Here is a 14,248-nt window from a genome sequence, read left to right on the forward strand (position 1 = left end):
AGAAAGAAAATAGTTACATTTACCTCCATATCCATGAGGCAATCTTCTCCTTGTGTTATAAAATATCAAAAGCTGTACAAGTTAATAATGTGCTAACCAGTTCTGAGAAAAATCGTATTCCTAAACCATAGTGGACATGGCTACAAACATCCACTAAAGGAAGCCAAAAATGTTGAGAAATGTACAAAGCTCTGCACCTCTAGACTGGTGGCATACTTAGCGTGGAGTCAGGGTTTGTAACTACAGAGCAAGTTTAATCTCCCATCTTCCAACTCTAGCAGACCACTGTTATGTGTCTCATACTCTCACAGAGCTCTTCATAGCTAGGCTTAAGGCATATAGGGTATGTCTACATTGCAATGTACGCCCAGTCTCAGACTCAGGCTTGAGTCAGAACTCCCTTCTGTCCATACATTAATCTCTCTGGCTCAGATCCAGGGTCCTAGGACCCCATGAGGGTGGACACCTCAAGCCCCAGTCAAGCTGGGACACAAGGTTAAAGCCCTATTGCTTTGCAGTATAGACACAACTGGTCCCGATTTGGGTCCTGGGAATCGGCCAAATTTCTTTGTCCTCTCTCCCCCAAGAATCGCCAATTGACTCCAAGGAAACAGAAGCAACTCCCCTTGTTCTAGTACAGCAGTTCGATGAGTCAGCATTTAACCCTTCCATTTTATTCTGACCTCTGAGCTGAAAACACACCTTCAGAGAACCTAACACTCTGAATTTGCAGTGCAAACTGGCCAGAAGTCCTTTGCAAAAAGTGCTGCTTTATGGTCGGGGAGCACAGCCAGATTTTGGTTAATCTCTGCTGCGAGACCAGCTAAACAGTGGATTCTAGTAAGAGTACAGGAATGACCATGCATACCAGCAAATAGCAAAGAAGCTGGCAGCACTGGAAATTTATCGGACTGGTGACCAGTGCAGGGAGCAAACTAAGCAGTTCAAGACCAAGTACCGGAAAACCAGGAACCAGAACTGCACCTCAGGCAACTCACCAACATCATACCTGTTTTATGAGATTGACATTGAGCATGAGTTCAAACTGGTAGGAAACCCAAAGAGCAGATGAATGGTGTCTTTTTGTCCCAGCAGAATCTGGTAATATTCACTGCAAAAATCCACCACTGAGAACCCTGGCAAACAGGCCAAAGTATCTTGTACTTGAGGCATGATGTACTGATCTACCACAGTGCATCTTTTTAGCACTTGGTTGTCTCTCTCTATATATATCCTTATGTTCCCATTCAACTTCTGTACTCCCACTATAAAAAGAGATATATGGGCTGCATGATTCTGCAGTGATGCCATTTGCAAGCAGTTCCTGAAGATGGTGTTGCAGGTCCTCCATCTTGGAGAGAGCAATCTTCCTAGAACATGCTCTGAAAGGACATGAGTCTTGTAGTGTGATGATATGGTCTTCTGCCTACATGCATCCCATGACCCACTTGTGTAGCAAGAACACCCTGGATCTTTCACAAAATTTCTTCCTCAGAATCTTGCAGGGTCTACTGGTGGAGCCTGGATTCACATGGGGAGGTGGGGTGGGGAGGGAAGGTCTCTGGCTCAGGGTGTTTAGGTATTGCTCCCCAACTCATCTGCAATAGTTGGGGAGTACCTCAAAAGTCTAGAGTTGGTCCCTATGAGAACAGACACATCAGACACCAAAACATGTCACTGCTACTGTGTCCACTTCTTCTCTTTTCCTGACAACCTCCTCTGAAAATTCCAGGACCACTATGATGTTCCCTTGGTAAGGGTATTCATTCAGCCACACAGGCCTCGTCCAGTCAGTGGCTTTACTGTCAATTCCTAAGCAACTGTTGGTAGAAAAACTGAAATAGTCCCTTGGGATCCAGTATCAAGTAAGTTATATATTCTGTCCCTTCAGCCTTTACAGTGACCTCGGCTTGAGCTTCTATTAGTCATGGTGGTATTTAGGCTTGGAGAATCTTTCCATGGGAGCCTTTAAGTCAGAGGTTTCCAAACTGTAAGTTGTGACCCCAAATGGGGCCAGGCCATCAGCAGATGGGGTTGCAGTGATCCCTAGTGTACAGAGGACACCATTTTGCTCTGCACAGCATGACTTCCATGCAGTGCATGTGAGGTCATGGTGCATGGAAGATGCCATTTTGCTCTACAAAATGACATCCTCTGCACAGCATGACCTTGCATGCACCATACATATGAGGTCACGCTGTGTGGAGGACACCACTTTGTAGAACAAAATGGCCTATTCCATATGGTATAAGGTCACACTGTGGGAAGAGTGTGATTTTCTCTTCAAAATGGCATCCTCCATGCTGTCTGGGGTCCCGGGAGGAAATAGTTCATTCAAATGGGGTTGTGCCAGCAAAAGTTTGGGAACGCCTGCTTTAAGTTCTGAGAGCCTGAGTGTCTCCCTTCTGAAGCCCCTTGCCAGTTTCTCAATTCCCCCCAACTCATCCTCAGCATCTGGTACACTAAGGTGGGATTCTCTTCATTCTGATACTTGACAGCAATATGTACATCCTGGCCACGACTGCAGCAGAAAAATTGTCCTCTCCCCTTTTGCTCTTACAGGGTAGTGACTCTAAATGCTATTGTCTTATTAACCACAGCCTCTGGCTCCTTGTGCCCTGAAGTCTTGAATGAGTTGAGAATGGAATGAGGTCCCTGTTTGCAAGTACTGAATCTCTGTGTTAAACAAATACATTTTTATTAAGAGGGAAAGGAACACAGCATTAATTTGGGAAAATAACTCAACCGTCTGTTTATACAAGTAATAAGTAAAACACCCACCCTCACAGTATCTTTGGCAGTAGTCCTTTGTTTTCCCACTTCCTACTGATTGTCAAATGTCCCTTTCCCATACCACTTGCCCCACTTCCCTTTCTGTGCACCCCACTCAGTTTGTTGGCAGTGTTTAGTGATGTCCAAGAGTCTGGTCCCTCTCCACCATTCCAGTGGGAAATGCTGCCTGGTTTCCATGAAGAGAAACCCTGTCACTGCCTCTAGCCTCAATGCTGACTCTGCATCATCTCTCACGTGGCATATAGGAGCATTGATTAGAGTGCTTGCCACCAATGACTTGCTTCTTACTACAAATGAGCTGTTCCCTCTCGGTCTGGCTTAAATCCAAGTTCCATTCCCTGGCAGTGCCAGAGAGATACTTTTGTTTAGGGTGACTTCATTTTTCTGTTGCATAGCAATGATTATATTTCATTACCCCACACCCAAAATGTAATGGAATTTTAATCAGAACAACCAAAATGTTCATACTGGGAGGGTGGGTAACATGCAAATAAGGTCTACTCAGTCTCTCTTCCTCCAGTTTATCAATAGATGGCAGCAGAGAGCACTTTCATAGAGCTTCAGAGTTAGCACAGACTTACATTAATAAATAGCCTTTTGTCATACACTGCACAGTAGCTCTAAAGTGCTGTAAGAAGTATGTGCAACCAGTAAGAGGCAACTAGCACAGCGTTATATTTGCTATTCAATATTGTAAAGTGCAGCAGTACACATTAAGGTGCAGAGGGAGGGTTTGATCCAGCAAGTTGCTGAACGCTCTGGTCCAATCCAGCAAAGCATTTAAGTACATGTTTAAGTTTAAACATGTAATAGTCCCAATTACATCATGTATTTAAGTGCTTTACTAGATTGGGCCAGAGTGCTCAGCACTGTGCAGAATTGAGCCCTTTATGAGGCAAGGCTCACTGTATATTGCACTTTGTTATCTACTATATGTAGATATAGTAGAACCTCAGAGTTATGAACACACCAGTCAACCACATACCTCATTTGGAACCAGAAGTATGCAATCAGGCAGCAACAGAGACCAAAAAAAAAAAAAAGCAAATACAGTATAGTACTGTGTTAAAAGTAAGCTACAAAAAAAAAAAAGGGAAAGCAGCATTTTTCTTCTGCACAGTAAAGTTTCAAAGCTGTATTAAGTCAATATTCAGTTGTAAACTTTTGAAAAAACAATCATAATGTTTTGTTCAGAGTTGCAAACAACCTCCATTCCCCAGGTGTTCGTAACTGAGATTCTGCTGTACTGTTTTCTAGTTTACTAGTGAATCAAGATGGTGTCTAGAAAGCTCTGCCTCATTCAGTACATATATTCACTTCATTTTCCCCTGAGCAGTAAACTCTGCTATGCATGCATGAGCACTGCCGCCTTCTTTCATTTAGAACACTTGGAGATTATTAAAAAGCATTTTAGCTGTGTAAAAACCCACTCCTGCACATGTTCAAACTATAATTGACAAACCAAAAGAACTTGGGCAAATCAAAAATTCATTTTTCACCAGAACACTGAAAAGTGCCTATCCTCCCACAGGACTCATCCTGCCACATTTCAGCTTCTTACCCTTATGCACTTAGGTGCTAAATCAAAGTCAGACTTTTTAAATGATGTGGAAAATGTTCCTTTTCCATTTCCCTCACTCTCAAAACCAGCTCAACTATTTTTGTACATACTTACCTAAAAAATTCACTGTTGGACAGTAACTGTACCATATGCTCTCGGTAAGAACATGATAGCACTCCATGTTTCTGAAACTAAATTGGCTCTCTATTAAGAGCTATTTACAGAGATGCTGCATCTGTAGCTAGCACTCTTGCCACGTGCAGACATACTGGCTTCCTGGTGCCTCCTCCAAATTCTTCGCTTCTGCAAGCTGTGCTCCTCCCTACAAGTTTCATGCAGGTTGCTACAGAAACCAGTTGGAAAATTTCAGTCTAAAAGATGAAAGTTCAGAAAATTGTATGCATCAGAACAAAAGGGGTTACAATAGAAATATTTGTGCAACCTTAAATATAGCTGTTGCTATGCAATTGAGCTACAATATACTTTAATATAGCAGCTGAAATGATCTATTCTAATCTGCTCTCCTTTTGTAATGTGACTGGTGATTTCGATATTTTGAACAGATGATGAACCAGACGATGGTGCCCAATATTACTTCATAATTTGGGGTTTCCACAACCCTCAGTTACTACCTGTACTGTCTGAGCTTGGGGTCAGTATCTCAAATGTAATTAAGATTTCTTCTGAAAATTACGAGCCATTGCAGACATACTTGGGAGCAGCTAAATTGCAAGAAGAATCATTACTTACACCTGAAGGTAAGCTAGTGATAGGACAAATATCCTTTATAAAATCCTAAATAGTCTATTTTTAAAATGTTATTTAAATTCTTATCCATGCTTAGCATTGTGTTATCTGAGTGCCTGTGCTCTTTTTAAAATGTTTTAAATATCTAGGCCTACAGGAGGAAATGAGCTGAATATTTGTATGCTACCACTTAGGAGTCAGCCAGTTAGCTTCTTTGACACTTGTCACTAGTGCTGGTACTTGCTTTGCCTTGTAATCCCCATGAGATGTACTATGATATCACAACTATTAGAGATGGGAAATTCTCTTGTCCAATATTTACAGAAGAAGAGATTCAACAATATTTTTCTCCCCTTAATATTCTTCCTCACTCCCTTCTTTTCCCAGTTTTCTAGATCTTACATTGAAGAATAATTAACTAGTGGCATCTAGCCCACCTGTCACTTTGGAAAAATTGGTATAGTATTAGTATAAATGAAACTTATAGGTCAAAAATTTCAATGAAAGGACTCCAGATTTTGAGTAAATTGTCTGTCAAGCCTCTTAAAACATTTATCAGTTACAGGAACTGAAGATGCATCTCAAGCTCTTTAAGACTGATGGAGTCAAAGAATCAATTGGTGAAATCAAAGAATAAATCTTCTAACTGGATTCATTCAGCAGAATTAAAGTGTCATGAATTGTCAGTTTGTTATTTCCTTCTAGCATGACTGTGAACCACTGATAACTACTCTCTGGGAACAGTTTTCCAACCAGTTTTGCACCCACCTTATAGTAGCTCCATCTAGGTTGCATTTCCCTAATTTGTTTATGAGAAGGTCACGCGAGACAATATCAAAAGCTTTACTAAAGTCAAGATATACCACGTCTACCACTTCCCCCCATCCACAAGGCTTGTTACCCTGTCAAAGAAAGCTATCGGGTTGGTTTGACATACTCCCATTGCACTGTATCATATTCAGCATATAAACATCTGTACCAGATACTCAGACATAATTTTCCAATTCACATTCCTTTGATAACAACCCTTGAGCAACATCAGTAGATGGAAGTGCCTTAGTTGAGGAAGGATAGTCCAGGGTTCTCTTCATGACTGCCACAGAATCCTTGTATGGCCTTGGGAAAGTTATAGGCTAAACGTTTCAGAACAGTCCACTGACGTATTTTTTGGGTTATCAACTTTAGACGTCTCTGTATCACTGGAGTTATACCAGGGATAAATTTAGCCCTGGGCCTGATTTTTAGACGTGCTGAGCATCCAGAACTCCAAATGAAATCAAGGCATTTGCAGCTGCAGATTCTCAGCAACTCCAACAGTCAGGCCATAATCCCAGAGTGAGTTTGCAGGGCTGGCGTTTAGAAAAAACATTTTTTTCCTCATTATCTGGGTACATTTGAAATTTGATCATTACAATACAATAAACATGGAAACCTGCACTGATGTTTCTACAATCACATTTCACTGATGAAATGTACTTTAATCTCTCTTTGTCTTAGTTTCAACATCTATAAAATGGGGATAACCACACTTATCTACCTCACATTTGAAGAACAGTTACTAGTTTAGGCCCAAGGCATTTTGATAAGTATAACCTTAGATTTTGGATTTCAGGCATTTATTTGTTGTTTCTTCAAGTGCAACATCCTATGAAGTTTTTCCCTCCTTACATTTTTGTTTTATATTTACAACCTTAAGTTGGGCTTCACCTCAGATATTTTTCTGGGAATTTGTTTAAGAATAGGAATTTTTTGAAGAACACTTTGGGTAGAGTAGACCAACCTGCAATTCATGTTTCCTTCTCAATATTCCAGAAATATGTCTCAGACTCACTATTCCCATGTAAAAGGGAGATATTGGGATACAAATATGCTATAATTTATCTAATAACAATGCATTTATAGTTGTAGAAGCTGAAAAAAGGAAGAAAGCTAAAGCTATCAAAGATTTGGAAATGTTCTGGAAATACTTGGAGCCAATTCTGAACAGTGGGAAACATGGATCAACTCTCTTTGATGTTGCCAGACTTCATCACATAGTAAAGGAAAATACCTTTCCCCCAGACTGGACTAATAGTGACATGATGGTTAGTAGTTTCCTCTTTCACAATGAGCTGTCCATTTAGTTTTTATAGCATTTAACACCAATTTAAGTACAGTGGGAATTTGAGCTGTGTGTGTCTGTAAAACTTTGAACCAGACTAATTGGTTTACAGAGCATACAAACTATGCCTATGAAGATTATCTCCTTGAATGAAAGCCATTTATTTTCCACACCTTATAAACTTGCTGGGTGTATCTAAAGGGCTTCTATGTTCTTTGAACCAATGTTTTACACAGTGAGTTTCTAAACCGTGGGCCATGGTTGCAGAGTTTGTAATCTCTTTGAAGTATAATACTAAACAAATTCATAGCGTCCACACACTTCTCATTAGAGGTTCAAACATTGGTATTGAATAACTCCAAAATTATATTGCCAGCCCTTTAACAATAGATCTGTGTCCTAGATCTCATTGAGGGCAAATGAAAATAAAGGAATAATAAAAAAAAATGTGGAATTTCTGTGCAAGCCATTGTTGAGATATGATATACTAATGCACATCCCACGTTGCCTCCGGGGGGTCAGCCCCAAAGCACGCTTCAAATGCAGTACACAATTATGGCCACCGACCCTCTTTCTTAAAGACTAATCACCCAGTAGAAGCCAACCAGCACTTCTTTCATCTGCAGAGGTGCCCCAGCTCAGAACTCTTCCCCCACGTTTTTTGTCTTTATTCTTGTGCAGATTGAATTCTCTTTTTCATAGAATATTAGGGTTGGAAGAGACCTCAGGAGGTCATCTAGTCCAACCTCCTGCTCAAAGCAAGACCAATCCCCAACTAAATATCCAACCTAGACCTCCCCCACTGCAACTTGAGACCATTGCTTCTTGTTCTGTCATCTGCCACCACTGAGAACAGCCTAGCTCCAACCTCTTTGGAACCCCCTTCAGGTAATTGAAGGCTGCTATCAAATCCCACCTCACTCTTCTCTTCTGCAGACTAAATAACCCCAGTTCCCTGAGCCTCTCCTCGTAAGTCATGTGCCCCAGCCCCCTAATCATTTTTGTTGCCCTCCGCTGGACTATCTCCAACTTGTCCACATCCCTTCTGTAGTGGGGGGACCAAAACTGGACGCAATACTCCAGGTGTGGCCGCACCAGTGCCAAATAGAGGGGAATAATCACTTCCCTCAATCTGCTGGCAGTGCTCCTATTAATACAGCCCAATATGCCATTGGCCTTCTTTACAATAAGGGCACACTACTCATATCCACACTGGACTCATATCCAGCTTCTCGTCCACTGTAATCCTCAGGTCCTTTTCTGCAGAACTGCTGCTTAGCCAATCGGTCCCCAGCCTGTAGCAGTGCATAGGATTCTTCCTTCCTAAGTGCAGAACTCTGCACTTGTCCTTGTTGAACCTCAGCAGATTTCTTTTGGTCCAATCCTCCAATTTGTCTAGGTCACTCTGGATCTTATCACTAGCCTCCAGCATATCTACCGCTCCCCCAAGCTTAGTGTCATCTGCGAACTTGCTGAGGGTGCAATTAATCCCATCATCCAGATCATTAATAAAGATGTTGAACAAAACCGGCCCCAGGATCGACCCCTTAGATTGATACCGGCTGCCAACTAGACAGAGCCGTTGATCACTACCCGCTGAGCCCGACAATCTAGCCATCTTTCTATCCACCTTATAGTCCATTCATCCAATTTTTCTGTTCTTCTTTTCTAAGATTTCCTTTCCGCCCGTATCCTCAGCTCATCTTCCCATGTAAGCTTTTTTTCTTCTCTTCCATTTCCTCTCAGAGCATCATTCGCTCTGTTCAACAAGGTCACTCAATCTGGTACCACATGGAGGATCTCCCTCCCCACAGTACTGCTTCAAATACAGCAGAATTCAGCATAGCTGCAGTGCAAACAAAGGAAGGACAGCCCTCTGCTAAAAAGTAGTTTTGTACCCCACTCCTTCTTAGCAAGGATCAGTGTGACCAGGAAGTAGCAGAGAAAGCCCAAGCAGGCACTAGGTGTTCCTACTCCAGATCTTTACCATAGCAAGGGATCCAGTGTCTCCCTGTTCGCATTAGATGAGGGGAAAAAATCCTAAACTACTGTGACAGGTTGGATCTCAGAAACCCCCTTGGGGACTGCCAACTGATGTGCCAAGACTACTACTGCCCCTGCTTTCCCTGCCAGTTCGGGACCCCAGCACCCTGTCTTGCTGAGCCAGACAGGCCCATCTGCTCCAACAAAGACCCAGGGTCTGAATTACTTGCCCCAAAGCTGCAGACTTAACTGAAAGCAGCTTATAGAAGTATTCTTGTCTTTAACACTCAGATGCCCAACTCCCAATGGAGTCTAAACCCAAATAAATCTGTATAAAGCTTATACAGGGTAAACTCATGAATTGTTCGCCTTCTATAACACAGAGAGATATGCACAGCTGTTTGCCCCCCCCACCCCCAGTATTAATACATACTCTGGGTTAAATATGTAAAAAATGATTTTATTAAATACAGAAAGTAAGATTTAAGTGGTTCCAAGTAGTAACAGACAAAGTGAATTATCAAGTAAAATAAAATAGAACACGCAAGTCTATGTCTAAGAAACTGAATACAAATAAAATCTCACCCAGTAAGCTTCCTTTTACAGACTAGTCTCCTTCTAGTCTGGGTCCATCAATCACTCATACCCCCTGTAGTTACTGTCCTTTGTTCCAGTTCCTTTCAGGTATCCTTTGGGGGTGGAGAGGCTCTCTCTTTAGACAGCTGAAAAAAACCAAATGGAGGGGTCTCCTGGCATTTAAATAGACTCTCTTGTGGGTGGAGACCCCCTCCTCTCTCCTATGCAAAGTCCAGCTCCAAGATGGAGTTTTGGAGTCACATGGGCAAGTCACATGTCCATGTATGACTCAGAACTACAGGTAGCAGCCATGGTTCACATGCTACCTTGAATGTCCTCAAGTAGACTTCTTATGTGGATTGGAGCATTCCAAGATCCATTGTTCCTTAAGTGCTTCTTGATTGGGCAGTTAACTTTGCAAATTCCTTTCTAAAGAAGCTGACCAAGTGCCTTACAAAGCTTACTTAGAAATCAAGCAAGTATACAGCCAATATTCTTAACTTCAAGTACAAAAATGATATATGTGTACAAATAGGATGAATAGTCATATTCCCATAAAGAATTATGGGGTACAGCGTCACAACTACCATAACACATTCCATAATTTCTTCCAGTTTATTTGTGGTTTATAGTAATAGGGTTACGGGACAGACTATTTTCTCCCAACACTTATATTAGTGGATTAAATTCTGCATATAAACAATCAGTGAACTAGCAGGTCCCTCAAAACTGAAGGGATCAGATTGCATTTGGCTAATTCCGCAGTGGCTTCTAAGGCATGCCTTGGAAATGCCTCATTTGTGGAAACATGTAGAACTGCTACTTGAAGTTCAGCCCACATGGCATTACTTTCTTCACCTGACCTTCAGATTCAATGTTAATTTTCGGAGAGCAATTCTTCAGTCATTCAGTTAAAATCCTCTCATTCTCATCTCTTTTGTGGGTCTGTTGCTTATGAATATCCCAACAGTAAGTATCTTTACTGTCAATACTGAAAAGGGAGAGAAAAGTTATGTGTACTAGAGTTCTTTGAATAGATTGAAATTCTCAATTTACATTTCTCAATTTCTCAGAGACCAATATAGACTCTAAAGAAGTGTGTGTGTGTGTGTGGGGGGGGGGGGGTGTTTGTAGGGCTTTAAAGAAATACATATAGAAGGGATACCAAAGAACATAGAACCATATCATAGTATACTGTGAACGGATGCAGTAAGTCTATTTCGGTGGATTCCCTCTGGAAAGTCTTTACTGAGGTTAAATACAGCTCTGAACTGCCTCCAGGACATGCATGGGGAGGACTCAAATGAAGGACTGCCAGACATGCTATCTGAAAGAAGAGAGATTGATGTATAATACAAGTAAATTACCTTTATTCAGGTTTGCATATTTTGAAAATGTGCCTTGCCACAAATATCAGACTTTCTCAAAACACCCTCCTGTGCCCAAAAGGTACAGGTGGCGAGTTTTAGACGGAAAACAGGGTGTGAGTTTTTTGACAAAGTATGTGTGTGCTGGGAGGAGACATGGTGGGGAATTGATTTAAATTTTTATTAGAGAATATTTAAAAATAAACGGTACAAAAGATTTGAAGAGTCAGTTATCGATCATTGGGGGAACATACAGAGTATGGGGGGGATGTTATGTCAGGGTTGGCAGCACACATAATACATACAGACTGTGATGTCTCCAATGGGGGGGTAAGCGGTGGGCGAGATCAAGACACAGTTGGTAAGCGGTGAGGGTCAATCATCCGCATAGGGGGTACAAATAGTCATGGGTACGAGTAGGTGGGCTGGGTAATGGTGATGGGGTGACCCTCACTCATCTTATCCTAGCTGTTGGTCTTGTTAAACATTGGCAGTTCATGTTGCTTGTAATGTCTGTAGAATTTCTCATTTTGTTTATAATGCTTGCACGTTCAAAACATTTCAGCAAGCCTTAATTAAAATGTTCCAGTGTCCTAGTAACCACTGATGAATAATAGAAACAAACATGAGGAGGTTTCTAGATCAACCATTTTTGACAGATGTTTTGGGTTGGAAAAAAGAAAAGAAGTTCAGACTTTTTAAAAAATAAAAAACACTAACTTTTCAAAATTCCTGTTATTCAAAAATGACTTGCCTTACTAATCTTGAAGTATCCTGTCATAAAAACAAATAATATCAAAAGTGGTTGGTGAATTTGGGTGTCTAACTTGAGACACCTTAAAGAACCCTGAGTTTCAGAAAGTGTGTGCTTAGCACTTACGTAAAATCAGGTTCCTTCAACATGTCTCAAGTTTGGGAACCTAAAACAGCCTTGTAAAATCATTATAATAATTACAATAATTATTTTTTATTTTTTTAAATTTTTGACCCAAGTGACTGACTCAGCTTACATACAAAACGGGTGCACCAAACTAGTCAGAGCAAAGAAAACTGAATGTATTCATTCTCCCAAGTATGAGGAAAAGAACCAAAATCAACAAAACACATCAGAGGTTACCATAAATAACTTTATAAGGTCTCAGCCAAAGATAACATTAGACTAACTTGCCAGCTCTGAGCCAGAGCTTCTCTGACTAGCCCCCTTTCTCCTCAAGTTTCATTTTTTTTGTCCTGTCTCCTAGGATTCTGGTTCCTATTTGCTAACCTGTTGCACCCATGACTCCAGCAGGGTTTAGATAATCTGACTGTTCCAGTCATCAGCAGCCCAGCAGCCACTCAGATTAGCTTTTTACATACACCCATTTGCCTATTTGTCCTAATCCTAGTTTTCTGGGAGGGAAAGAAAGATCTACCTTTCACACTATATTCATACAGCATACACTCATACATTAGTACCATTCAGAACAGGGAAAGACAGATGACTCTCAAAGGGTTAATGTCACTTGACTTTACACACACTGTCTTGACAGACAAAACTATTAAAATTTCATCCCCCCCAAAAAAAGACTTTTTGTTTTGCCCAAGAAAAAATTAAATGAAGAGTCAATTCTAAAAATCTGTTGCATCATTTTTGTGATGCCAAGCATACACAGAAGAATATGGCCAAGCCAGCTAATACCAAGTGAAGCTTGAGTTGGCCTCAGGTTGGAATTGGATATCTGGCCCCATGTGATGTCAGTCTCATGGTGATGGCAAATCCTGTCTCAGTTGTTTTACTCTTTCCACTACATCATTCAGTGTTTAGTAAAATCCACAGCAAAACACATCAGAAGCTTCCACCCTCCAACTTACAGCTTCATTCAAATGTACTTTTGGCCTTTATGTGGTCTAGTGGCATCATACTGCTTCCACCTGTGGAATCAGAGTTCAGGTCTTGAGGTCTTCTTCCCCCCTCCCCCGGACAGCAAACAGTAGGAGTATTGTGGAATGACATTGAATTCTGTAAGGAGGCTTGTCCTGCCTTCCTTGGATGGAGGGAGTGTGGTCACTTGTAGCAATATACAGCTGCATGCAATTACAGCTGCACCAATTAAACCTGCACATTTGATATGAGGGAGAGAATACAGTACCTTCTGTTACAAAAAAAGAACATCAGCCTAAATCTAAAAAAGGTACTTAGGCACCTAAATTCCTCCTTAGGTGCCTTGATTCACCTTTAGGCTTCACTGACATTCTCACAACTCAGCTGCTGCCTAAGTGACTAAATTTCTGCCAGTAGGCATGTGTAAAGCCACCTAAGTCCTGACACTTCCCCACAGCTAACAAGAGCACTGAAGTGGGATTGTCAAAGTAGGCGTTCCCACTATCTATCTCACCTGGGGTTCAATCCCATGGACATCCTCAGAACACACCTACAGGATGGGGCATGGCACACAGTGGATGGGTACATATGTGAATGTGAATCCAGAATACCCAATAGCCCAGTGGTTAGGGCACTCACCTGGGATGTAGGCAACCCAGTTTCAAATGCCTGCTCCAATGAATATTTATTATTTCTAATACTGCGGTGCCTAGAATACCTAATGCTAAGCACTGTACAAACAGAACAAAAATGGAACAGCTCAGACAGGAAAGATTGAAAAAGGGATCTACAAAGAATAGCATATAGCCCATTGGTGAGGGCCCTCACATGGGATGTATGAGACCTGTTGGAGCTGTTCAAGTCCTGGCTCCAAAAAGAGGCAGAGAAGAGACTTGAATCCAGGTCTCTCACATCCGAGGTGAGTTCCCTGGCTATTGGGAGGATTTTTTCTGGTTTTTCATCTGCTAGGGTATGAGCTGCCTAAATGGCTAAGCTGGTTTAGGCACCTAACTCCAGGAGATGATTCACAACTGAGAATCATGAACAGAGATAGGCACCCCACTTCACCCTGTCAGTCAGGTGCCTAGAGGCCTAGAGGAATGGCAGTTAAGTGCCTAAATACCTTTGAGGTTCTAGGTCTAAGTCCTGCACCATTCCTCTACATTTCACTCCTATCTGCCTTAGGTCCCCATTTAGCTTGCTCACTTCTGAGGATCCTTCCTCGGGTGCCTGATTCTCCCCATGCATTATATAGAAAG

The 14,248-nt window shown here is 41.6% G+C and overlaps 1 protein-coding gene across 1 annotated transcript in view; it reads left to right on the forward strand.

The window, feature by feature from the left end:
• Positions 1 to 14,248, forward strand: part of SPAG17 (sperm associated antigen 17) — a 276,008-nt gene that overhangs the window by 87,373 nt on the left and 174,387 nt on the right. Inside the window, exons 6-7 of the mRNA XM_065399127.1 lie at positions 4,918 to 5,112; positions 7,004 to 7,185. Coding sequence (XP_065255199.1) covers positions 4,918 to 5,112; positions 7,004 to 7,185 — 377 coding nt within the window. The remainder of the gene's footprint in view (positions 1 to 4,917; positions 5,113 to 7,003; positions 7,186 to 14,248) is intronic.

This window comes from Emys orbicularis, chromosome 1 (assembly GCF_028017835.1).
Source record: "Emys orbicularis isolate rEmyOrb1 chromosome 1, rEmyOrb1.hap1, whole genome shotgun sequence".
In the NCBI taxonomy this organism is placed as follows: Eukaryota; Metazoa; Chordata; order Testudines; family Emydidae; genus Emys; species Emys orbicularis.